This window comes from Drosophila bipectinata, chromosome XR (genome assembly GCF_030179905.1).
Source record: "Drosophila bipectinata strain 14024-0381.07 chromosome XR, DbipHiC1v2, whole genome shotgun sequence".
In the NCBI taxonomy this organism is placed as follows: Eukaryota; Metazoa; Arthropoda; class Insecta; order Diptera; family Drosophilidae; genus Drosophila; species Drosophila bipectinata.
The window spans coordinates 18,955,375-18,979,784 of record NC_091735.1 but is presented as its reverse complement, the minus strand read 5'-3'; the positions used below and the strand labels follow the sequence as shown (position 1 = coordinate 18,979,784).

Here is a 24,410-nt window from a genome sequence, read left to right as displayed (position 1 = left end):
CCTTACTATATACCAAAAAGGAAAAGCTAAGAACATAAACCAGGCTTTGTTGCTAATCACCTCTCTCTAATCTCCAATAACCTTTGACATCCCTTTCGTACGAATTCTGTCTGTGGAATATTTTGGCTTTTCTATATGTGTGAGTATGTTCCAATTTCTTATCAGAAACTAAAGCTCAAGCTCATGGCCAAGGATGGCTATAAAAAGCCGGAGCTCCAAGACTCGCAGCATCAGTTCAAATATTCCCAGAGACTCTTTTGGTACAAAGTTAAGTTCAATCAAAAAAATACAAGATGATTTTCCCCGTGGCCCTTATTTCTGCCATTTTCTTAATTTCCGCCTCCCTGGGATCGGAAGAAGTAAGTTATACCTTTTTTGAGTGTTTTTTTATTTTAAAAAGTAATTTAATTTTTAATTCCAGTCATGCTACCTCTCCGAAGAGGAGGAAGATCAATGTGCATCGGTTTGTTATCCAATCGTGAAACCTCTACTACGCTATTTTGAGAAAACAAATGAAAAGGATGCCCAGCTCCTAAGATGCAAGACAGACTATTCGGAACTTCAAAAACGACATTCAGACTTGCAGAGCAAGGATCTAAAACAATATGCCCAGATATCCAAATGCCAACAGGACTATTCAGACTTAGTGAAATCGAATTTGGAAGTGCTGAGTCAACTTAAAGATAGTGAAGTCAAATATGTGCAGTTGCATTCGAAGCAGCAGGAAGTTGAAAATCTAATAAATCAGAAAAACAAGGATATCGACCTCCTAAAAGATCAAATTAGGGAACTAAAAGAAAAAAGTGAACTTGCAACGTTGACTAATCAGTTCCGCGAAGACATTGCCAAGTTGGGAAATATAGTAAAGATTGGAGGAATTCATGAAAATAATCCAACAAAATCGGAAGTAGAAACTGGGGAGGTCCCAACAACTCCACTGCCTAATATTAATATTGAGACGACGCCCAAAACAGAAACCATAGGTAAGTCGGAAGAACCCAATCATTTGCAAAATAAAACATAACATTTTTATATTCTATTTAGATTTTCCAGACCCTTGTCCACGAGATCAAGAAAAAATGAAAGTCCTCCGCGAAATCAAACTACCAGGCTTAGACCCGTTTAAAGTGGTTTGTTATTCAGCTTCGAATATTGGATCTGGATGGTTGACTGTTTATAGAAAATGGGCTAATTCAAACAAATTGAATGGCACGTATAAGGATTATGAAAGTGGATTCGGCCATTTCGGAACTGATAATGACGATGAGTGGTTTATTGGACTCAATCGATTGCACCATCTGACCAGTGGAAAGCGTAATGAAGTACTTTTATGGTCCAATGGCATAGGAAAAAGATGCAACAACTTAATTGTGGGCGATAGAAGCGAAGGGTACAAGGTGAAACTTATTGACGATTGTACTGGAAATGTGTGGATGAGCCCTAAGCAGGGCTCTCAATTTTCCACCTTCGATCAAGATGAGGATGGAGATCCTGATCGTAATTTGGCGAAGGAAGGGGGCTATGGCTGGTGGTTTGATCCCAGAATGAGGTGTGTATTCTAATTTGGTTTTTTCTTTTGTTTCATCTCCAACAGGAAAACTTTCTAAAATAACTAACTAAATAATTTTTATATTCTTTTTTTTCATCTATAAGCCTTGAAGAACATGGCATATTCATGTTCATCCGAAGAACAGGTTGAAGATAACAAGAAACCTTTAAAAACGGACTTGGAAAATGAAATATTTTTAAAATAATTTGAAATACAGGATATATGTAAGCCCTATAATGTAATTATATTTTTTATAAAATTATAAAGACGATTATTAGATAAGCTTTTTTTATATTGTTTAAATTTTGTATAAAAATTTCCAATTAAAACATTTGAAAATTAATCGAAAACAATTGTTTTCATCGGAAGGTCGGAAACAAAAATATTGAATTTCAGACATTTCAAGATCAGCCCCAACGGAGCCTTTGAAAAATAAAGAAGCGACTCTGCTTTGGTTGTGGAAAGTGGCTAACAAACTTGGCCAGCAGCTGGATAATGAGTTCCTTTGGACGTTGGCCCCTTTTATATGAAAATATGAACCAGAGTCTCAACCTACTGTGTCTAAAAAAAAGTTCCGGCATAGCCGATCATTCAGTTATATGCGATTCGATGTACATATATCATTCCATATCCATAAGCTTAGGTTTTTCTTTCTCTTTTAATCCTTCAGCGGAGGGAAATATATGCATCACCTATATCTATTAGCAGAAACTCGAACATTGTAGATATAATTACATTATTTTTCCCTAAAATGTAACTTGGGGCAGTTCTGGTTACTAAAAAATACTTGAATTTATATAAAAAAAATAAGTTTTTTTTTTCCCCAACTTCTCTTTCTGGGGAATATAGAACACTGATTTGTGGGAAGATATATTGTATATAATTAAAAAATGCATTTATTCATAATTCCCCATAAAATGAATATTTTTAAACCAACTTTTCCTAAAAAGTAATTCCACAAGCACTATGTAAAAATTAAATCATAAAATCTTAATCAAAAAAATTTTCTATTAAATTAGAGTTTCTATATATTGCTATCCAATATTTGCTATATATATCTTTGAAGGGTATATCATCTGCGGCTCCGCCCGAAGTAAGCTTTCTTTTCCATTACAATGTATGTACATATAGCTGACCTATTTTGTGCCAATACTTTCATTTAAAAAAACGGTTTCTTTTTTTATAATTTTTAAAACCCATTTAGTTTAAACTTAAGCCTGAGTTACGTATTACACATTTTTTCTCTTTGTGTAGGTTCTGGATAAGCCCAACTTTTTTCCTTTCCAAACTGAGTAAATATCGAAATGAAAATACCTTTTCTTTAATTAAATAATTTATATATAAATAGGATTTATTATATATCCTATTTATATATAAATTATTTAATTATATATTTATTATATATTATTTATTTATTATTATATGATTTATTATATATCCTATTTATATATAAATTATTTAATTAAAGGCTGTATATATATATCTTATATATATGTACATACATACATACAGGGAGGTATAGGCCATAATACAGTAACTATAATATAGTCTCTACTTGTCTTCTTACTTGTTAAAATTATTTAAAAGCTTAAAGCTTTTCATATAGGTAACAATATGACACATTTTAAACATTTTACACATTTTACACACAGTAAAATAGTGTTAAGTAACAAGAGTTTTGTTAACCCTTAAACGGTGAATAGGGTGACTAGGCTACCTCTAATAAAAACTTAAAATTTTCTATACAATTGTTTCCAAATTTTAATTATTTTGAGTTCGAAAGAAATTTATATATTTTTTTGTTTCAGTATAAAAAGGCTAATTCCTCTAATTCGTAATTTATCATTATAATTTAATGCCTCAAATTCCTCAAAAAATGGGAAATTTTTGTTTTTTAAGCCCACTAAGGGTTAAATATATTTATTTTAATTTAAATCACTTCAAGCTGTACAACACTGAAAGTTAACAGAATAAAAATCGAATAAAATGTCAGCGATAAGACTATTTTTTTATTATCTAATACAATCTACTATATTTTATATCAAATTAATAAAGGTTTTATTATTTTTTTACTATCACTACATATTACTATTTACTATGTGTAGTACTCTCTTTATTGGGTTTGGCATTAAAGCTTATATGCTCTTAAATACTCCTCATCGATGTCCTCGAACCATACATACTTTCTCTATAAGATCCCTTAGTTTAACCTATTCTCTTCAGTTTCAACGAAAGCCTTTAATAGTTAGATTATATAAAGTTTTTTTTTTTTATTTCATCATGATATAGGGGTTTCTAGAAACTGTAGTACAGAGTAAGGTTCTTATGGAGAGATATATAAATTCATTATAGAGAAACTAGATTAGAGAGTTGATGTATATAATATATATAATACCAAAATTCGACTCTTAAATATCTCTAGTATAATATATATTCTTATAGATAATAAATAAACTCTCTTCTACACTCTACTTAACAATGTCTAGTATATAAGTCTCTTAAAGAAACAATACACTTCACTTATAACTTAATAACTTGCTAACTAAACAACTAGTGGTATTTCAATTTGTTCTTATCACTTCAAGAATGTATTACCTTGATCTAGGTATTACCCAAAGCCCACTTTAGCTTTTACTAATTACGTTCTTTTGTAAATTATTTATTTGGTTTTTAAAACTTTAACCTAATTATTTAAAAACTTGCATAGTTTTTTTTTATTAAAATATTTATTAAAAATTCACAAAAAAAAAAGGAAAATTATTTTCTAGTAATTCCAACTCAGATATCCGAGTGCTGCTTGATCCAATCCCTGAAGTAGTAGACCCTGGCATAGCCATCGGGATATGAGGAACCGCATCCTCCTACCACAAATCCGGCAATGCCCACCACCTCGTTATTGTAGATGGCCGGTCCGCCGGAGTCGCCGTTGCAGGCTCCATTGTCCACCTCATGAATGAGACAGAGTTCGCCCTCGAATCCAAATTCGATCAGCTCCTCGCACCGTTCCGGCGAAATCGACTTGAGGGTATTGTACTGCAGATACCGAGGCAAGTCGCCCATGTGCTTGAGCCTTCCCCATCCGGAAATGATAATGTCCGCGTCCGCCGGCGTATTCTGGGTGGCTATGGCTATGGGCTGGATGTTGCTGGAGAAGATCAGGGGGCTCTCCAGCTTCAGCAGGGCAATGTCGTTGAGAAAGTCACCGTAGCTCTCGTGAACGATGATCTCCGCCACTTGGATGAGCTGGCCGCCACTGAACCGATCGTTGGAGCCCGCCCGAATGGACAGCCGGTCGACATCCACGGGTATATGCTCTCCATTCGCGTTCTCGTTCGTGACACAATGGGCGGCCGTCAGGATGAAGTTCTTGGAGAGAATCGAACCGCCACAGCTGTGAGAACCGCCATTCCTCAGCGAAATCTGATGCGGAAACTGACCCTTGGTGGCATCCTCGCCGCCCACAATCCGTCCGACACCGTTAGCGGGGGCCGACTGTACCGACGACGACAATAGTGCCAATACGATTAGCAGCCAAGTGCCCACCAAGTAGCGACCAACACGCAACATTTTCAATTCGCAAATGAGCACCATCCATGATAAACACCTCCGTTATATACCCCATGACTATATACATAGTTAGGTCTTACAATTTATTACGGCCCTGTATTACAGAATGAGAAACTATATCTTATCGCCAAGATTTATGCAGTCAGTCGAGCAATCTAATCGTTGAAGACGCCGATATTGGGAATTATGTCATTGCTAATTGTTTTATAACTGCATTGGATTTATCTTGACGCTGGCATTACCTCGGAGCTACCTCTGGCAGCTATATTTTTGGCAGCAGGTATTACCAGTGTTTGCGGAAAACAAACTTCATAACAAACTTTAAAGAAAATAAATCAATGGAGGCAGTTTTTTAAAAAATTTTGATAAGAAATGTAGGGGAATTGAAGCAGAAAAGCAGTATATCGCTTAAGAATAAAATAAATATATACATATATATCTTTGAGGGCTTTGTTGGGGTTTTCTTTACTTTTTTCAAATAAAAAAAAAGTTACCAAAATCTTGAGATTTTATTAAAAAAATAAATACGGAAAGTAGATAAAAAACCCTATTAAGTGAATAGGATAAAAATTATCAATGTACCCAAAGATATTTCAAAGAAAGGTATATCAAAGATATAATTATAAAGAAATTAACAAAGTTATAGCCTTGGGCTTGATATGGGATATATATTATATATAAAAGTATTAAAAACAAATAAGTAAATAATTAATTATAAATATTATTATATTATTATTATCTATAAAAGTATCTATAATCCATAAAGTATTTAGAACCTATTAAGAGCTGGATAGCATTTGGCTAAGATATAGACATATAAGTATGTAAACCTTATAGGGGTTCTCCTCATTTTCTATAAAATATTATTTTGAAAAAAAACGACAAAAAATCTAAAAATGTTAAATGTTAAATGTTCTTCCTTATAATCGGATATAAATTGGCAGATAAAAAGATTAATAGGATTTCCTCCATTTTCTTTTAAGAGATTTTATTAGAAAAAGCAATAAAAAATCCCAAAAAATATTTTTCGTTAAGATTTTGATAAAAATTTTAAAAAATCGATACAAATAATTAATGAAGGAATTATCCAAAAATTCCGCTTAAGAATTGGACGAAAATATGGACAAAGATATAGCCATCGAAAAGATAATAATGGGCCTATTATACTCTTTTTAATTTGATCTCTTATAAAGAGTATAAAAAAAAAATCTTAAAATATTAAAAATAATTTTCTTTCATATTTCGATTCAAATTGATAGGAAACCTACATATATAGAAATCGATTATAATCGAGTATGCTTCAAAATCGCTGAACAATTTACAAAGATATAGGCTTAGACTAGGCTATATAGGCCTCTTCTATTTTATTTAGAGCAATATTATTGAAAAAATTTAAAAAATATATATTTTTTCTTAAGATTTTGAAGAAAATTCATAGAAAATCGATTTATAAATCGAAAAAAATACTCTTCTTAGAAATCGTATAAGAACTGACTAGAGATATCCATCTTTTTTGACTAGGTATATAGGTTTCTCCTATAAGTTTTTTGAAAGAAAACTTTCCGAAAAAAATCTAAAAATTATTTTCTTTCTAAATTTAAAAAAAAAGTCCAACCAGGGATTGTTTAAACTTTAAAGAGGGAATCTCCTTAGAATCGGAGGTAAAATACTGACCACAACATAATCGATTAATCTTAAAACAATATTCTTAAACAAAACCCACTTCATAAACTCATTTCTTTATTATTTCTTGTACATCTATTAAAAAAAAGGGGTGTAGGTCGGGACCTTTAGAGGTCGGTGTGCTGGATAATCCATTCCTTGTGGTACCACACCCTGGAATAGCCGTCCGGGTAGGTGGTTCCGCAGGTGCCCCACACAAAGCCGGCAATACCGACCACCTCGTTGTTGTAGATGGCCGGTCCGCCCGAATCGCCATGACAGACACCGTTGTCCGCCTCGTGGATGAGACAGAGTTCCATTTCGAGACCCCAACCGATCAGTTCGTCGCACTTTTCCAGGGAAATGGACTTCAAAGTGTTGAACTGCAAGTACCGGGGCAGATCACCGCCAGCCTTGATCCGACCCCAGCCGGAAATGATGATGTCGGCGTCATCCGGAGTCTGGGCCGAGGGCAGGGAAATGGGCTGAATGCTGGTGGAGAAGATCAGGGGCGTCTCTAGCCTGAGGACGGCCACATCGTTGCGAAGGTTCATGTAGCCCTCATGGAAGATGACCTCGGCCACGTTGACCAGGACACCGCCACTGAATCGATCATTGGAGCCGGCACGGATGGTGAAGCGATCGGCGGCGATGGCCACGAAGGAACCGTCCTCCTGCTCGCTGGTCACACAATGGGCGGCCGTCAGGATGTAGTTCTTGGAGAGAATCGAACCGCCACAGCTATGAGAGTTGGCATTCCGCAGGGAGATCTGATGCGGAAACTGGGCCTTGGTGGCATCTTCACCGCCAACCACCCGTCCATAGCCGTTACCGGGTGCCGACTGTACCGTGGCCAGTGAAAGTGCCAGCACTAGCACCAGCAAGCAGCACCTCGTCGCCAAAACACCAATTCGTGCCATTTTTAATTCGCAAATGGGCAAATCCCATGGGGCGAGTACCCCTTTTATAAAGTCCCCCATTCCCCCACTTTTGATTTACAACCGCGAGTGGTCAGTACTAAAATACTGCATAAATAGTAGTGCTATCTAATCGGAGCAACAGAAAATAAATCATAATTCTCAAGTGGCGTTCTCAATCTAATCGATGGAGACAATGGGCTTACTTACAACATACTCCTCCCCCCAATCATGAGGTGGTAATAATGAACAAACTTTCATCGAAAACTTCCCATTTTTCTGCATTCCTCTCGAGCGTTTTTTTTTTTTTATCTTTCTTTTCTCTTTTGACAATTATTATCCTGGCTATTAGTGTTTGGCATTCAATTAACGGTAATGTCAGAAAGGATCAAGAGCTGGGATTAAGTTATCCCGAAGGCTGTTGGCTTCTATAATGAATATTTAATACTCTTTTCAATCGTGTTAAATTTTTAAAAATTTTAATATCAATTATTTTTATTTTAATATTTAGCATATATGTAATATTTAATACCAAAAAAAAATAATAATAATAGTAATACCAAAACCCCCAAACTAATGGAAATCACTTTTTTACCGTTAAGATATCGAGAGAGAGAGAAAGCGAGCCAGAGTTGCCGGCGACACCTGGAAAGACAATGGGAAAATGTCGCTGGCACAACAACAATAACGGTAACGGACTGTGAAACGATTCGTGATAAATCTATTAGCTCATCCGCAGGCTGCATTGTTGCCATTGTTGCAAAAGTGAAGATGTGGATGGAAGGGGAGGCAGTGGGATGCTGCTACGCGACAAAAAAATAATGGAGGAGAGAGACTGTTGCAGGAGAGAGCAACAGGCAGTCAAGACACAATTGACGGCTGAAGACACAATTATAGAAGGAGCGAAAGTGGGAGGAGAGATGGTATTTAAATGTTTATTGCTGTGTATATGTTTATAGGAGAGTGAGAGGGTGGTGAGTAACTTTTAAATTTAATCAAAACGAATGCGAAAAGAAAAAAATAAACCGAAAGGTGAAAACGAGAGAGAGTAGCTGACTGGCGCAGGAAAGGAGAAATGCAAGGAAGGCAAACAAAACAGTTAACCCACATCCACCAAAAAAAAAAGGGCGGACTTTCTAACTATATAGTTTTTTTCATCAATGCTTACTAAAAATAAATAATATTTTCAAGTATTCAATTTAACAAAAAAATTCTTAAATTATTAACCTCATTTAAGTTATTCAATTAGTTCCCCCTTTTTCTCTCAGTGCCACCTAGACCAGCTTTTCTGGCTTTAGCCGACTTAGCGCAAAGTTTATATCAAGGATCGCTCTTAATTATTGACAGTGGCAGGCCGGATGCTTGAGGCTTTCAGCTTCTTCCTGTTTCTCGCCATTTCTCGTCTTCCCCGTTATTTCTTTCATTTTTCTTTGCCACACGGATTTCTTTAACCCGTTCTATGGTCAGGGGCGGACTTTTAAATTATGCAGATTATTTTCAGAAGCTTTTCAATTAAGCGGTTTTGTTGTTTTTTTTTTTTTTCAAGAAATTTACAAAAGTTGGCAAATAAATAATAGAATTTAAGGAAATATAAATATTAAAAATTTGTATTTGAATTGTGTATTATTTTTAAGCTATAGTTTATAATTTATTTTATTCCCACTCCACAATATAATATAAATAATATAATTTAACAAAAATAAATTGTATAGAAATTAAAATAACTTACCAAAATTGTTTAATTCTTCTTTAATCTTTTTTTAAGTTTTTTATTGTGTGCATTTAATAAAAACTAAAATGAAAATTTTAAAAAATATATTAAATATAAAATATTACTATATAATATAAAATATTAGAAGATTAAGCTCATCTTTGAATATTTATATAAAAAATATACTTACCCAACTTTTAATATTTGGCTTCTGTATTAATTCAGAATGGACTGTACCATAATGTTTTATAAAAATAACGGTAAACGGGTTTAGTTTAAAAAAATATCCTTTAAAATAGTTTTACTTTTGCAATAAATCAGGCCAATTATGTTTATTATTTTATTAATACTTTTAAGATTAAATTTTATTTAAGACTATTTTAATGCGCAATTTTTAAACACTAACACAAGAAAAATAAAAAACAAAAATTTAAAAAAAAGTTGCGCCATATTTCACAAGAATAAGGTCCATCCAATTAATTAAATTGGAATTTTGACCTTTTCCTTAAACACTTTCACTTATTTTACTCACACACTATTAACTCACTATTAAATCACTTAACATTCACTTTTCACTAACTAATTATGTACTCTTATTCTTAATTTTATTTATTCACTTTTAAAGAAACTGATGTGTCTGCGTCGTATCCTTTGCAATGTCCAAGTTGAAATGGCTGGCAGAAGGAAAACGAAAAAGGATCAAAGTGCCGTGATCAGTCTGGAAGTGGTGGGAGAGCAAGGTGAGCGCGAGAGAGCGCTGCTGAGCGGCCATTACTGTTCACCACAGCTAAGCATTATGTAGATTGCCGGGAGACATAAAAGTGAGCTACAAAAATTGGAAAATGGATATTGGAAATGAGAAGGGTATCTTATATGTAGATCTTTATTGAATCGTTTAGAAATAGATTAATATTCAAATTTTTAATTATATTAGATACCATAATATAAATTATAATTTATTAAAAAACAATTATAAGTATTCATTTTTTTGTCAGTGCCTTACCCGTTTTCTTCCCCCCTTTTTGTATGTATTTTTTTAAAGTTATGCATAAATGATTCGTAGCTTTTGGAGTTCCCGTTGTGCCTGCTGCCATTTTTTTTTCCCCAATTTATCTCTCATCTTTGGCAAAGTGTTTCACAACTATTCCACTGCACTTGAGAGTGCTCTTGTTCGGGGGGTTGGTGGTAGTATGCATGTAGGTAGGGTGGTGGAGAGTGATATTGTATGCGCTGAGTTGGGTAAAAATCTTTCCAAAAACTACCGTTACCGGTGGCGCTGTTATCGAATTAAATACACACAGACAGACAGATATACCACATAGAAGAAGAAGAAGGCAGCGGCTGCAGGAGCAGCGCAGTCGACGCCGAAGGGCGATCAATGTGCAAATTTATGGAGCGAAAGGCAATGGCTAGAGGGGGGACGGGTAGAGGGGAGTGTACTGGTCTCCCAAAAAAGGGAGAGAGAGCGGCGTGTGGGGAGTTTGCCCGAGGAGTGGCAGCAGGAGTGGTGGTGGAGGTGGGGAGCGAGAATGGAGTTGGTCGGCACGGAGGCAAGGCAACAATTTTGGCAGCCGAGCACGTGAATTGAGTCCAAAATTTTGCGCACTTGTGCAATGACAGCGAACCACCGAAAGCAAACTATACACTGTTGAAAAAATTTGTAAAATAATGATTCCCATTTTTCGATTTATTTGAAAGACATTTTTTTTTTTCAATGCGAAGTTTAAATAATGTTTTATACCTTCCCCAATAATTTCTTACTGTGTAACTTTGCAGCATCAATTCTCGAACCTTTGTTCTCATTCCCCCCTTGTTCGTTGTTTCACTAGCAGCGCCAGCCCCTCTCACTGCACTCAACCTGCATGCCCCTCTCTGGCAGAGAGTCTCCAAAAACCAGAGCCAGGTAAACCATGTACTCCACCAAATGCATGTATATATGTATGTATGTATGGGTGTAGTAGTAACCTTAAATATGCACATAGACGGTGGACAAGGGTGGTAAGGGTGGCTGTGGTATGTGGACCAAGGGTTTCCCCAGGGACGAGGGTCTGGGAAACAACGTTGGCCATTTGGCGCTGCTGATAGCCAAAAATATTAGTCATTGCCTTTAAGTTCTTTTCTGGCTTTTGATTAATAAAGCGAACATTTCTCAGGGATTTGCTTTAAGGTGGAACACGAATACATATGTATATTTTATGTACATATGTATATATATTTAAAGACTTTTCTGCAAAAAATCGCTGGTCAGTATAATAAGTATATTAATTAAATTATTATATTAAATTAAGTAAATTAATTTATAGGGATTTTATCAAAATATTTATAGGATGTTAAAAATCAAAAACCTTTTGTTCACACGATCATATGGAGAAACGGACAGACGGACATGGCTATATCGACTCGGCTGTTGATGCTGATCAAAAATATATATAATTTATGGGGTCGGAGATGTCTCCTTCACAGCGTTGCACAATTTTGGCGAAAGTTATAATACCCTCTGCAAGAAGGGTATAAAAAAAATTATGACAAAAAAATTAAAATTTTTTTTTCTTAAATTTTAGACTAGAAACCCCCCTTTAGCGGGACATTCATTTGTTAGAGATAAGGCGAGTATGACGTCATTGAAATCTGTTTGAAAAGTATTTTCCATTTGGGTAAATATAAATATAAAATAAAATACATATATATATATAAATATATATATAATTATTTATAATAATAATATAAAATATAAATAATGTAAAATATACATAATTTTTTACAAATTCATATATATATATACAAAAAGGAAAAGCTAAGAACATAAACGAGGCTTTGTTGCGAATCACCTCTCTCTAATCTCCAATAACCTTTGACATCCCTTGCGTACGAATTCTGTCTGTGGAATATTTTGGCTTTTCTATATGTGTGAGTATGTTCCAATTTCTTATCAGAAACTAAAGCTCAAGCTCATGGCCAAGGATGGCTATAAAAAGCCGGAGCTCCAAGACTCGCAGCATCAGTTCAAATATTCCCAGAGACTCTTTTGGTACAAAGTTAAGTTCAATCAAAAAAATACAAGATGATTTTCCCCGTGGCCCTTATTTCTGCCATTTTCTTAATTTCCGCCTCCCTGGGATCGGAAGAAGTAAGTTATACCTTTTTTGAGTGTTTTTTTATTTTAAAAAGTAATTTAATTTTTAATTCCAGTCATGCTACCTCTCCGAAGAGGAGGAAGATCAATGTGCATCGGTTTGTTATCCAATCGTGAAACCTCTACTACGCTATTTTGAGAAAACAAATGAAAAGGATGCCCAGCTCCTAAGATGCAAGACAGACTATTCGGAACTTCAAAAACGACATTCAGACTTGCAGAGCAAGGATCTTAAACAATATGCCCAGATATCCAAATGCCAACAGGACTATTCAGACTTAGTGAAATCGAATTTGGAAGTGCTGAGTCAACTTAAAGATAGTGAAGTGAAATATGCGCTGTTGCATTCGAAGCAGCAGGAAGTTGACAATCTAATAAATCAGAAAAATACGGAAATCGAGCTACTAAAAAATCAAATTAGGAACCTAAAGAAAACAAGTGAACTTGCTACTTTGACCAATCAGTTCAGCGAAGACATCGATAAGTTGAGAAAAATACTAACGATTCGAGGATCGGTTGAAAATAATCCAACAAATTCGGAAGTAGAAACTGGGGAGGTCCCAACAACTCCACAGCCTCATATTAATAATCAGACACCGAAAACTCAACCCATAGGTAAGTTGGCAGAACACAATTATTTGAAAAATAAAACATAAAATTTTTTAGATTTTCCAGACCCTTGTCCACGAGACCAAAAAAAAACCAATGTCCTCCGCGAAATGCAACTACCAGGCTTAGACCCGTTTAAAGTGGTTTGTTATTCAAATTTGAATGTTGGATCTGGGTGGTTGTTTGTTTATAGAAAATGGGCTAATTCAAACAAATTGAATGGCACGTATAAGGATTATGAAAGTGGATTTGGCCATGTCGGAACTGATAATGACGATGAGTGGTTTATTGGACTCAATCGATTGCACCATCTGACCAGTGGAAAGCCTCATGAAGTGCATTTATACACCAGTATAGACAGAAAAAGATGCTCCAACTTTGTTGTGGGCGATAGAAGCGAAGGGTACAGGGTGAAAGATATTGGCAATTGTTTTGGACACGACTCGAGGATTCTTAAGCAGGGTTCCAAATTTTCGACCTTCGATCGAGACGAGGATGGAGTTCCTGATCGTAATTTGGCGAAGGAAGGGGGCTATGGCTGGTGGTTCGATTCTAGTACGAGGGATATGAGGTGTGTATTCTAATTTGATTGTTTCTTTTGTTTCATCTCCAACAGGAAAACTTTTTAAAATAACTAACTAAATAATTTGTATATTCTATTTTTTCATCTATAAGCGCCGAAAAACATGCCATATTCATGATCATCCGAAGAACAGGTTGAAGATAACAAGAAACCTTTAAAAACGGACTTGGAAAATGAAATATTTTTAAAATAATTTGAAATACAGGATATATGTAAGCCCTATAATGTAATTATATTTTTTATAAAATTATAAAGACGATTATTAGATAAGCTTTTTTTATATTGCTTACATTTTGTATAAAAATTTCCAATTAAAACATTTAAAAATTAATTGAAAGCAATTATTTTCACTGGAAGGTCGGTAACCAAAGTTTTGAATCTCAGACATTTCAGGATCAGCGCCCCAACGGAGCCTGGAAAGTTGTGGAGTTGTGGAAAGTGGCTAACAATCTTGGCCAGCTGCTGGACAATGATTTCCGTTGGACCCTCTTTCCGTGATCCCCTCTTATATAATAAGAAGCAGAGTCTCATCTTTCTTTGTCTAAAAACTCACAAGATACGGCATGGCCGATCGTTCAGATATGGTATATGCGATCTGATGTTTATCATTTCATATCCATAAGTTTCGCTTTCTTTCTTGTTTAACAATAAATCTTATTATAATTTTGGTCAAAAGTGTGCAACGCAGTGAAGGTGACATCTCTGATCCTATAAAGTATATATATATCAAATCATATCATATATATCATTTTTGGCTCCGCCCGAAGTTACCTTTTCTTTCTTGTTTTCCTTATATTTGTATTTGTTTTAAACTCCAACTCTGCTTTAAGGACAACAAATGCTAAATCTTGCCGGGTTCTGATTTATTTTACTTATAAATTTTAATATTTTGTATTAAGTTTATGCCTAAAGTTATGTCGCTTTTATTAATAATAAAATAAAAATTATTCGTATTAAACTGAATTTAATTGAAAGAAAATAACCTTATGTTGCCTCCATTCTCTCGACAAATCATAGTTGAATAAAATTATTCAATAAATATTCAAATTCAATCTATAAATCAAAATAATATCCTTTATAAAATAGACAACCTAATCCCCTAATTTTTTTTTTTGGTAAAAAGTCAAAGCCAAGACTGCAAACACATGTCTTTGATGGTCAGAATGGCTGAAATTAATTGAAATTAAACATGAACTTTGACAACAACAACAACAACAAACAGTGCGATGTCCTTTTGAGTGAATTTCGAATTTCGTATAGGATTGGCAATTGAATCAATTCGCTTCATATCCGAACATGACAACTCATTAGATCCAAAATAGATAATTGAAGCACCATCATTGGCCGGGCTATCATCTTCAGCCTGCAACGGGACGCCATCCCAATGGAGAATGGCCAAAAAGTTATTGAACTGTTGCCATTACGCTTCAATTGATTGTGGAGTGCCAGGAGATCGGGCAGTGGCGTAGAGTGGAGTGGAGTGGAGTGAGTGGACTGACTGACTGACTGAATGGCCAATTATGGGGCGGCAACGGGGTCTTTTTCGCCCAAAAAGGACGAAGGATGAAGACCATGTCCGTTGCGAGAGCTCTTCCTTATCGCCATTGCACATTGCTCATGTCCATGTCCACGTTAGCGACGCCTCGCGACTCGCGACATTTGCCAAAAAGGCGGCATAAGGCCCCCCCTTTTCGCTTCGCTTCCACGCCCCCTGACCCAGAGAGCCAATGGTTTTAGCTGTGCATTCAACACACTTAAAAAAAATTTTATCTATTTTAATTTCTCTAATTAATTCTTGAAATAATAAATTGCTTGCTTTTATTTATATTTAAATAAAACACTACATTTCAATATAACATCGATATAAAAATATGGTTCATCGATAATATCGATATTTTTCTTTCGATTCTTAAAAAAAATGTTTAAAATATTATTTAAAAAAAAAGCAAAAAGAAAAGCTAATATTCCAAAACTAGAAGGAATCCTCTAAAAAATTATTGATGCAAAATGGCATTTTTAGGCTTCAAGCTTAAAAGCTTAAAAGATATTTTAAAAAAATTGTATATATTTTTGAAAAAAGTACATATTTTAATTTTGTTATATTTTAGAAACATTTTTTTTGATACTATTTTGATCTATTGAATTTCTATTGAAGATTTTCCTTATTATCGATAACATAACGACAATTTAGACAAAGAGCTTAGAGACACATTTTTAACTCCCATTTTTAATTAAACTTAAATTTATAAAAAATTATATTTAAATTTATATTTTTTTAAACTTTAACTTATTAAGATAGCTTATATATTTATTATTTACTATTAACAATTTTTATAAAAAAATAAACAATTTTAAACTTTCCTAAAATGTCAGATAAAAGTATATCGATAAAAATCGATAGCCCATTTTTTAGAACAGTGCATCGAAAAAGCGATAACAGAGCATCAACCTTACTGGAGACGGAAAGCAAAGAAAGAGCATGAGGCGATGAGGATGAGGAATAAGGACGAAGGATGAGGAAAATGGAGGAAGGATGGCAAAACAGGAGAGAAGCAGTGCATCTGCCACGTGCAGCTCTTGATTTAGTTGCGGCAAGGAGTCAACGACATGCAACGACCAAAAAGCCGAAAGAAAGGACCAAGGAGCAAGGAGCAAGTACCAAGTACCAAGGACCCTGTGCCGGGCAATTGAAATTAACATTGGCCTGGACATTGGACAAGGGTCACCGTCCACCAGTCTACCAGTCAACATCTGCCCTGCCACCCACTCGGTAACTCAGTAATCTCCCACCGCCATTTGCTGACATCTCATTTCACTTTCTCACTTCTTTTGGGGATTCCCCTCGAACATCCTTTTTGTTTGCATAATAAAAACATAAAAATTCTCCCCCATCACCATCCTGGCATTTGTATGTTTTTTTTTTTTTGGTGTGCAACCGAAATTAATTTCCATTTCGTACATTTAATGGAATTTACTTGTTGTCTGTCAGCCCAGAAACGGAAAGGATTGGTAAGATTGCCAGGACCATGGACAAAAGGGCTACTGGTGGAGGTAACTACCATATCAAACATACATAGAATATCTATCCATGTGAAGGCCTACCTACTAACTCCAAAATAGCATTCACAGATGCATTCACACATTTGCATTTTCATTCTGATTCGAATTCGGATTCGGTTTTTGGTTATTTTGGTTTTTGGGGAGGTGTCCTGTTTGTTTGTTTGATGGCTGTCCGTCAATTTTGTCCTAATTTTGTAAAATGATAAATCGAAACAAAGGGAAATGTATTTTTGGAGGGTTTTTTTGAAAAAACAAAGGTTTGGAAATGTTCATGTCCGTCTGTAGTTTGGTTTTATTCAGATTATTAAATCAGATTTAAAGCTATACTTTTTTATACACCTTTCTTATACATATGTACTTAAACCCACCATATTTAAAATTTAAAACTCTAATAATCAACCTTCTATATCTCCCAAATACTCACTTAAAACAAATCAATATATTCCAATACGTTTCTCCTATTTCACAATTTTATTTGTGAAATTAATTAATTCAATAAAAGGGAAATATGCAATTTATGGTGGCCATAAATTTTATACCATACACATCCAAAAGGGGGGGAAGTGGTGTGTGGTTAGGCGGGTGCCGGGCGGGGTTCAAAAAAGCCCCAAAAGCACCCAGGAAGGACCCGGCCAGGCCCCAGGATACTCGAACTCGAACTCGGGCAAGAGTCGAGCCTTGTCTTGCACTTGGCCAATATGTCTGTGCATAATTTATGCGCCATCTTTTAAATATGTTTGAAAATTTTCCCCAACCCAACATTCAATGAAAAGTTTTATGCTTTCTAAAAGAAAAAAAAATTAAAAGAAAAACAAGAAACACAAGGAGTTTGCATATGGAAATCATTAGATTTTCACAGAGAAAGCAATTTGATTTCGTTTATGCTACGTACATATACTGGAAGTGTCAAGTGGAGTTAATTTGTTTACGTTGGCTTAGGTTTATGGCTTTAGATTTACAAATTAAATGGAAATTGCATTCTATTAAGGGGGTGAAAATTGTGTATGAGTGATATTTTGTACAAAAAGTTTTTAGTATTTTGTTTGGGAATTGTTTTGGGAATGGTTTCTATGTTGAGCGGTTTATGGGTGGATTTTTTGGACCTAGGACTTTAGGTTGCTTATATCTGTATATCTGTATTTTATAAATGAGCCCTTAAATATATGCTAAATAAAATAGATGTACTTAGAACTTTACTTTCTTATTACATTTTTATTTCCTTATTTATTTATTTTAATTAACAATTATAATTTTATCAAAAAAAAAACTTTAATTCTCTATAATCTCTATAATAATATAGAGTTAAAACTAGAGGTAGAATTAGAATTAATTTAAAGTTATAATTTCCTTAAAATAATGAAAAAATCTTCGAAAAATATTAATATTTTCTAAAATATAGAAAAGCTATTTAAAGTATTAATATTTATAAGATCCTAGACAATTTCCTAATAACTAATCCAAATATATGTATATTTTTTTGAAGCTTAATAAGTAATACAACTAAAAGTGCTTTCTATAACTTTCTTTCCCCAAAAATCATCTCTATCCCCCTGATCTCTCTTTGGGCCAAGTCAAGCACTAAATTGACCATTTGGATATCATTTTGACCTGGTTTCTGGCTTAAACCCGGTTATTACCTACCCCTCTGAGTGATTGTTTTTTTTTTTGGGGATTATTATTGTTCTATGTTACCACCCACCGATTTTGATTTCTGTTTGAGATGGCAACTTTTTGGGGGACTCGAGAGAAAGGCAACTGGAAAGTAGAATTTTAGAAAACTATAAAGCTTGCCTGTGGCCCCAAAAGTTGTATGTTGCATGTTGCGTGTGTGGCCCCTCCTGGTGCGTGGCAGGCAGAAGAAAAACCAAATGACTGATGGCTGGTTAATTGTCTGGCCAGGGCCTTTGTTCTTTTTTAGACAAAAACAGGAATTTCTTTCCTTTTTTTTTTTTAGAGTGAAGTACTGCTGCTGCTGCTACTGACGCTTGAAACATTAGACTTAGACGTGGCACAGATACTATATACTACGAGTACGAAATCCTGTAACTGCAACTGAAGATGAACTGAAAAAAACAACAACATCAAAGACAATGCAACCCACACATACACACTGCCAACTCGGATCCTGGCAACAGACTTTACTAACTGGGTTTTTCTAAAACCCAACCCCTAACCCGAACCCAACCCACCCACCAAGATGTTGGCCTAAACTGAAGTCGGGTTAAGGAAGTGAAGTCTCTTACAACACTCCCCCCCAACACATCTCCCAACAACTCTGGAGGCTAAAGAAATTTTCGTTACTGAAATTTCAGTTCCCCTTTTTGGGTGCCAATTGGAATTATATGACCCATGGCATCATTGCATTCCAAACCAAATTTGTCAGCAAAATTCAATTCATTCATTAATTGAAGGGGTTCGAACGAAGTATATAGAGCTTCTAAATGAAGAACTCGATTAAGAGGTATTTTAGAGTTCTGAAAGCAATTACTAAATTAAATTGAAAAACATAGGAAAATAAAGGTTCTGGGATTTGTAATATAATTTTGATAAAGTAAACTTATTTTAGGATTAAAAGCAGGAGAAAATTTTAAACAATATTTTTCTGAAAAAACTACACAACTTTTTGGTTAAAAATTAAAATACATAGAAAACGTTAATAATCCAAATAAGAAAAAAAATGTTTGCTAAGGATATTATTTTAGTGATAAGTTATACATAAGACAAGTCTTTATATACCATCGCCATGGAGCAGATTGAAATTCTGACCAGATCGTGAAAGACAAAATTCTAAAATATAATACTAAAATAGTTAAGAACGAAAGAAACATTTATCAAGATTATTTGAGTTTTTGACAAAAAAAAGGCAAGGCGAGATAATTTACAATTTTTCCAATTAATTTTAAAAATATTCAAGCTTATAAAGAACTTATTATAAATTATTATTAAGACTAACTATTATAAAACTCAAACAACAAAGTATTTAAATAAGAATTACTTAATTGGGTTAAAAATAAACAAAACATATTTAAATATGAATTTCTCTTTAAATAATAATTTTGTATAACACTTTTCATTATTTTAATTTTAAATAAATCAAATCTAATAAAAATAATTATTAGAGGTATATTAAAATAAAAAATTTAACATTTTCAGAAATCAAATCCCTTTAAAAAAAAACCAACAATTTTTTTCAAAAAAAAAAAAGAAAGAACATCCCTTAGTTTGGTTAAACTTTTGTTGGTTTTAACGAATTTAGCCTCCTTTGTGGCTTATTTGTACTTTTTGTTGGCCACGTTTCACTCGGGTGTACTGGCTTGTTGTTCTTGCTGTTGTTTTATGCGTTCCAGGACTTGGTGCAGTTAGTCAAACAGAGATGCCAGCACAAAGCTAGACAGAGAAAGGGAGAGTGAATGAAGCCTGGGGAGTTGGAGGCAAAAGGAGTTTTCGGGAAACAAATGGCAAGAAAACACCGCATGGCGATGATTGTGATGACGACGATGTTTTCATTGTTTTGTTACGCTCGCTTTTCATACCAAACTAGCCCCAACTCACCAGGACCCTTCTAAAAAAAAAAAAAAAAACAAAAAAAAATCCCCTTTCTCCTTAGAGCCACACTCCCCAGCCCCGTACTGGCCTTTCGCGCAGCTGCCAGCTACAATATTTTACTGACTGTTTGCCGGATTTTCTTTGCAATTTTGATGCTATTGCTCAACAAAAAATAAAGGAAAATTAAAAAAAAAAATGGCAGTAGCTTTCTTTTTATTTAAAAATGAGTATTTACATTTTTTAATACTCTTGTGGGATAAGGCTTTTAAAGTTATAAAATAATTAAGCCTCTAAAATGACTTTTATATTTGTAAGGATTTTTTAAATATTTAAAAATATTTTAAACATTTTTATTTGTTATGTTTTCGGGACTACATTTGGTTGTTTTATTTAAATCTTCGAAAGTTTTTGTTTTTTATATAACAATTCTTAAGTGTGATTTTGAATATTTTGAGGGAAAATTGAATTTTTTTACACAAAAAAAGTATTTAAGGTTTAAGTAAAAATTAACTTTCTTTTTGAAGCCAAAAATTGTTTGAAATCCCATTATAAAATGGGACATTGTAGGTCATATTTTTCAGAAGAATCTGAAACAAAAAATCTCAAAAATGGCGAAATGACGAAAAAAAAAAATTATTTTTATCGTATTTCAATACCCATTTTTTTTAGAAACATTTTCAAACTTTTTAATATACCTTTATAATCTAAACATAAAATAAAAAAATCATTTTTTAAATAATTTTTTTGTGGAAAGAGCAGACAAAATAGCAACAAACGAATGACTGGCTACCAAAGGGAGGAGATAAAAAAGGCTGGCAGGATGACAGGGGTGGTGCCTATAAGGGGGGCTAGAATGCACCTAACCCCCTCTCACCATCCTGCTAAACACAAAAAAAAAAAAAAGAATGGAAGGGCTGCTGGCAGCAGCTTTGTGAGGCTTTTTAAACCGAAGCTCCAGGAAACAGCAGGATGCGATGATGAAAAGGAGCTGCAAGACGAAAAGGACATGTGGGGAGGGGGATGTCAGATGAAGAAGGGAAGGCGGGTAACGGGTGATGGGAAGGGGAGGGAAGGCAATAACGATGACTGCGAACGATGGCAGCGACGCCAGCTGCGCCGTCAACTGCGACTGCAGTGGGGCAACAACAATTTTTCAAGCACTTCCGAATGTTGCAATAGAAATCTGCATTTTTAATTTGTGTGTGTGTTGGTGTGTGTGGAAGTGTGTGTGTAAGTGTGTGTGTAAGCGTGTGTTTGTGTGTGTTTGTGGCAAGTATGTGTTACTGTTGATTTCTTTGCATTGTTGCTTTTGTTGTTTGGTGTGCTTTGAGGGCTAAGGATTTGCACTGAGAGAAAATTTAATATATTTCTATTTAAATTTAAATATTTATATATTTATTTATATTTATTTTATTTATATATTTATAATGAATACATTTTAAAATATTCATTTTTTATGTGGATAAATTTATTATGTTATTATTATTTAAGAATCATTATTTTGAATGAATTAAACATTAAATTTATTCTACTTTTATAGAGTTGTGTTATTTAAACTTCATATTTCTAATACAAGGGGTAATATGGTATTAGTAATATACTACAAAATACTAAAACAGCAAAACTATTATTTTAATTTATAATTTTCTTTAAAAAAAAGTTATTTTATTAATTCCAACTCAACAAGTTTTTCTTTCTCTGTACTCTGTATAAGGTTTGTTTGTTTGTGTGCGTCTGGTGCCTGCGTCCCAGTTCTTGTAACGTTTGATGTTCCTTTTGTGGTTGTTGTTATTTTTGCTGTTGCTGGCGTTGCTGCGCCATGTTGTTTGGAACTTCCTCATGACCCTAGGACCCCACTGCCGCCCCCCCTTCCTTCCACCTGCTGCTGTCCCTTGCCCTCTGACCACCCACCACCCATCACCCACCACCCACTGTTGTATGCAATTTTTGGTGAAATATATCCAAGAGATTTTTGGGGAATTTTCGGTTAATGATCTTGCCAGTAATATTTTCTGTTTTGTTGCTTTGGTCTTACAGAGACATTGGCCATTACACTATTTTTTTAATATACACCAGATATGGCTAATAATTTTAAATTTTAAGACACATTTTTTTTAATTTCAACCCTTTTTTTTGAGAAAAATCCATTTTCTCTATAATTTTGATAATTTTTTAGAAAAATATTTTATTTCATCTCTTTCTGTTAGCCAAAAATTAAAAACGATCCTTAATTTTGACCAAAAACATAGTCAAAAACATACACGTTTTAAAATATACATATAAATTATTTAAATAAATTAAAATAATATGAAAAATACCAACAACGTGTAATTCATTTTTGTACAAAATAATTGAAAATATTCCATTAGGCTTACCTTAATTATTAAAAATCTTGTGTATTTCCAACAGCTCCCCAAAAAAAAAACCAATTATTTTCTGCAAAAAGAATACAAAATATAAAAATTAGATCTTAAATTTTTTGTTAATTTTCTTAGCAACCACAATAATTAGTTTTTCCACAAAACCCAAAGTCAGTATCTTGCATTTATATACAAATTTTGTAATACCTTCCTGCAAGCCAAAAACCAAAAACCTAATAACCAAAAACTTGCCAAAATCCCACATGAAATCCCCATGGAATTTTGGCATAAAAACACAGTAAGCATCAGATTCCCAATGGGGAATATAAACATATATATACGTGCGCACATATCCAGTAATTTTCCATTTGCCTTGTGAAGAGAATATCTCATCAGGTATTCCCCTTTTTTTTTGCAGCAGCAGCAAAAAAGCTACAAAATATCATATATACTGCCCAGAGAGACTGGATTTCTGGATTTTGTGGAAGGATGGTGGACTCTGTACTTCAACGTTTATCTTGTCCTTCCTTGGATTTTTTTCTATTTTTTTTGTTGTATTTTTTTATAGTTATCTAGTGCGTATTTCGGTTACCATTTGATTGTGATATGCACACAAAAGCGGATTATTCTTGACTCTTTAGCAGCATCATTTATGACATGCAACAATAATAGTTTGGTAGTTGCAACATAGAAAAACCAGGCCAACAACTCTCTGTATTTGTGTGGAAAATGTGGCTAAAAATTGTTACAAATAGAAAATGCAATTTCGTTTAGTGGCCGGCAACATTTTTGTTTAGATTTTTGTATTTTTTTCGGTATTGTCTCGCTTTCCGGCATTGTAGTTACATTATACTTACATATTTTTGGGTCCAATTCTCGATTTTAAATTCGTGATTCAAAATGGAATTGCATAGTAGCCACAAAAGCTACTTAAGTTATTAATAATACATATATATTTTGGAATACATATTTAGTCAATAGTATGCTATTTGTGTTGAATAAATTTTATTGTAATTCTATAGTTGGCATTTCAATTGAAGGAGAATATTTTTGGGAAAAGGCAATTAATTACGAGCAAAAAATAGGTCAGGACTTGTTTAAATATTTGGATTATTTTTTGGTATATCTATCAAACCCTATACCCCTATATCTTACTTTTCAGGACATCTAAGGAGACCAACTTGAAGACAACGATATTCATCTTCAATCCCGACTAGGGGATTCCTGGGGTGTCCGCTGCTGCGTAAAAAGTGGGCTAAATGTCGTTGGCAGTCTAGGCTGCCTGCCTGCACAGTTGGGATACTGGTCCTCGTTTTTTTTTTTTTTTTTGTGGTGGTGGCAACCCTACAAGCCCTCACCCGCCCACCCTGTCGTCGTCGCCGCCGCCGCCCATGACAACTTGAGCGCTGTGAAGCGCTCACCGAAATGGTCCAATTGCCGGCCAAGTGGACCAAAAGTGCCGACGTCGCCTGTTGGATGTCTACTTTCTGTCTCCCCATTATCCTCCGTATAATTTCCTAGGGTCTTGGGTCCCACCAGGTCCTAGATTTTTTCAATGGACATCACTCTTCTAAAAGACCTAACAGCCTAATTTACACCTTGGATGCTCAAATGGCTAATCATTTTGAGGTTTATATGGTTTCTTGATTTAGCTTTAGCTTAAGCTTTTATTTTCTAAAAAATGCACTAATTTAAGGATCGTTTTTAAGGAGC

General features: G+C 34.3%; 4 protein-coding genes across 4 annotated transcripts; 2 read left to right on the top strand and 2 right to left on the bottom strand.

Moving 5' to 3' along the window:
• Nucleotides 1-250: 250 nt before the first annotated feature.
• LOC108133637 (angiopoietin-related protein 4-like) lies at nucleotides 251-1,562 on the top strand. The gene is made up of 3 exons (XM_017253641.2): nucleotides 251-359; nucleotides 422-983; nucleotides 1,045-1,562. Exons 1-3 carry the CDS (start codon nucleotides 294-296, stop codon nucleotides 1,560-1,562), a joined length of 1,146 nt encoding a protein of 381 aa, XP_017109130.2. The 5' UTR covers nucleotides 251-293.
• Nucleotides 1,563-4,266: 2,704 nt separating this feature from the next.
• Nucleotides 4,267-5,122, bottom strand: LOC108133634 (serine protease SP24D-like). Its single transcript, XM_017253638.3, has one exon. The coding sequence runs from the start codon at nucleotides 5,114-5,116 to the stop codon at nucleotides 4,328-4,330; it is 789 nt and encodes a 262-aa protein (XP_017109127.2). The 5' UTR covers nucleotides 5,117-5,122; the 3' UTR covers nucleotides 4,267-4,327.
• A 1,717-nt stretch (nucleotides 5,123-6,839) lies between these two features.
• On the bottom strand, nucleotides 6,840-7,710 carry LOC108133636 (serine protease SP24D-like). Its single transcript, XM_017253640.3, has one exon. The coding sequence runs from the start codon at nucleotides 7,696-7,698 to the stop codon at nucleotides 6,907-6,909; it is 792 nt and encodes a 263-aa protein (XP_017109129.2). The 5' UTR covers nucleotides 7,699-7,710; the 3' UTR covers nucleotides 6,840-6,906.
• A 4,713-nt stretch (nucleotides 7,711-12,423) lies between these two features.
• LOC108133996 (angiopoietin-4-like) lies at nucleotides 12,424-23,914 on the top strand. The gene is made up of 4 exons (XM_043212959.2): nucleotides 12,424-12,533; nucleotides 12,596-13,154; nucleotides 13,206-13,719; nucleotides 23,860-23,914. The coding sequence occupies exons 1-4, from the start codon at nucleotides 12,468-12,470 to the stop codon at nucleotides 23,912-23,914; spliced, it is 1,194 nt and encodes a 397-aa protein (XP_043068894.1). The 5' UTR covers nucleotides 12,424-12,467.
• The last annotated feature ends 496 nt before the right edge of the window (nucleotides 23,915-24,410 follow it).

Excerpts from the sequence above, each read along its gene's own strand:
- LOC108133636 (XM_017253640.3), bottom strand. The coding sequence starts at position 7,698 with ATGGCACGAATTGGTGTTTTGGCGACGAGGTGCTGCTTGCTGGTGCTA.
- LOC108133637 (XM_017253641.2), top strand. The coding sequence starts at position 294 with ATGATTTTCCCCGTGGCCCTTATTTCTGCCATTTTCTTAATTTCCGCC. Across the intron at positions 360-421 it reads CCTCCCTGGGATCGGAAGAA|TCATGCTACCTCTCCGAAGA; the intron begins GTAAGTTATACC and ends TTTTAATTCCAG. Across the intron at positions 984-1,044 it reads GCCCAAAACAGAAACCATAG|ATTTTCCAGACCCTTGTCCA; the intron begins GTAAGTCGGAAG and ends TATTCTATTTAG.
- LOC108133634 (XM_017253638.3), bottom strand. The coding sequence starts at position 5,116 with ATGTTGCGTGTTGGTCGCTACTTGGTGGGCACTTGGCTGCTAATCGTA.
- LOC108133996 (XM_043212959.2), top strand. The coding sequence starts at position 12,468 with ATGATTTTCCCCGTGGCCCTTATTTCTGCCATTTTCTTAATTTCCGCC. Across the intron at positions 13,155-13,205 it reads ACCGAAAACTCAACCCATAG|ATTTTCCAGACCCTTGTCCA; the intron begins GTAAGTTGGCAG and ends AAAATTTTTTAG. Across the intron at positions 13,720-23,859 it reads TCTAGTACGAGGGATATGAG|GACATCTAAGGAGACCAACT; the intron begins GTGTGTATTCTA and ends CTTACTTTTCAG.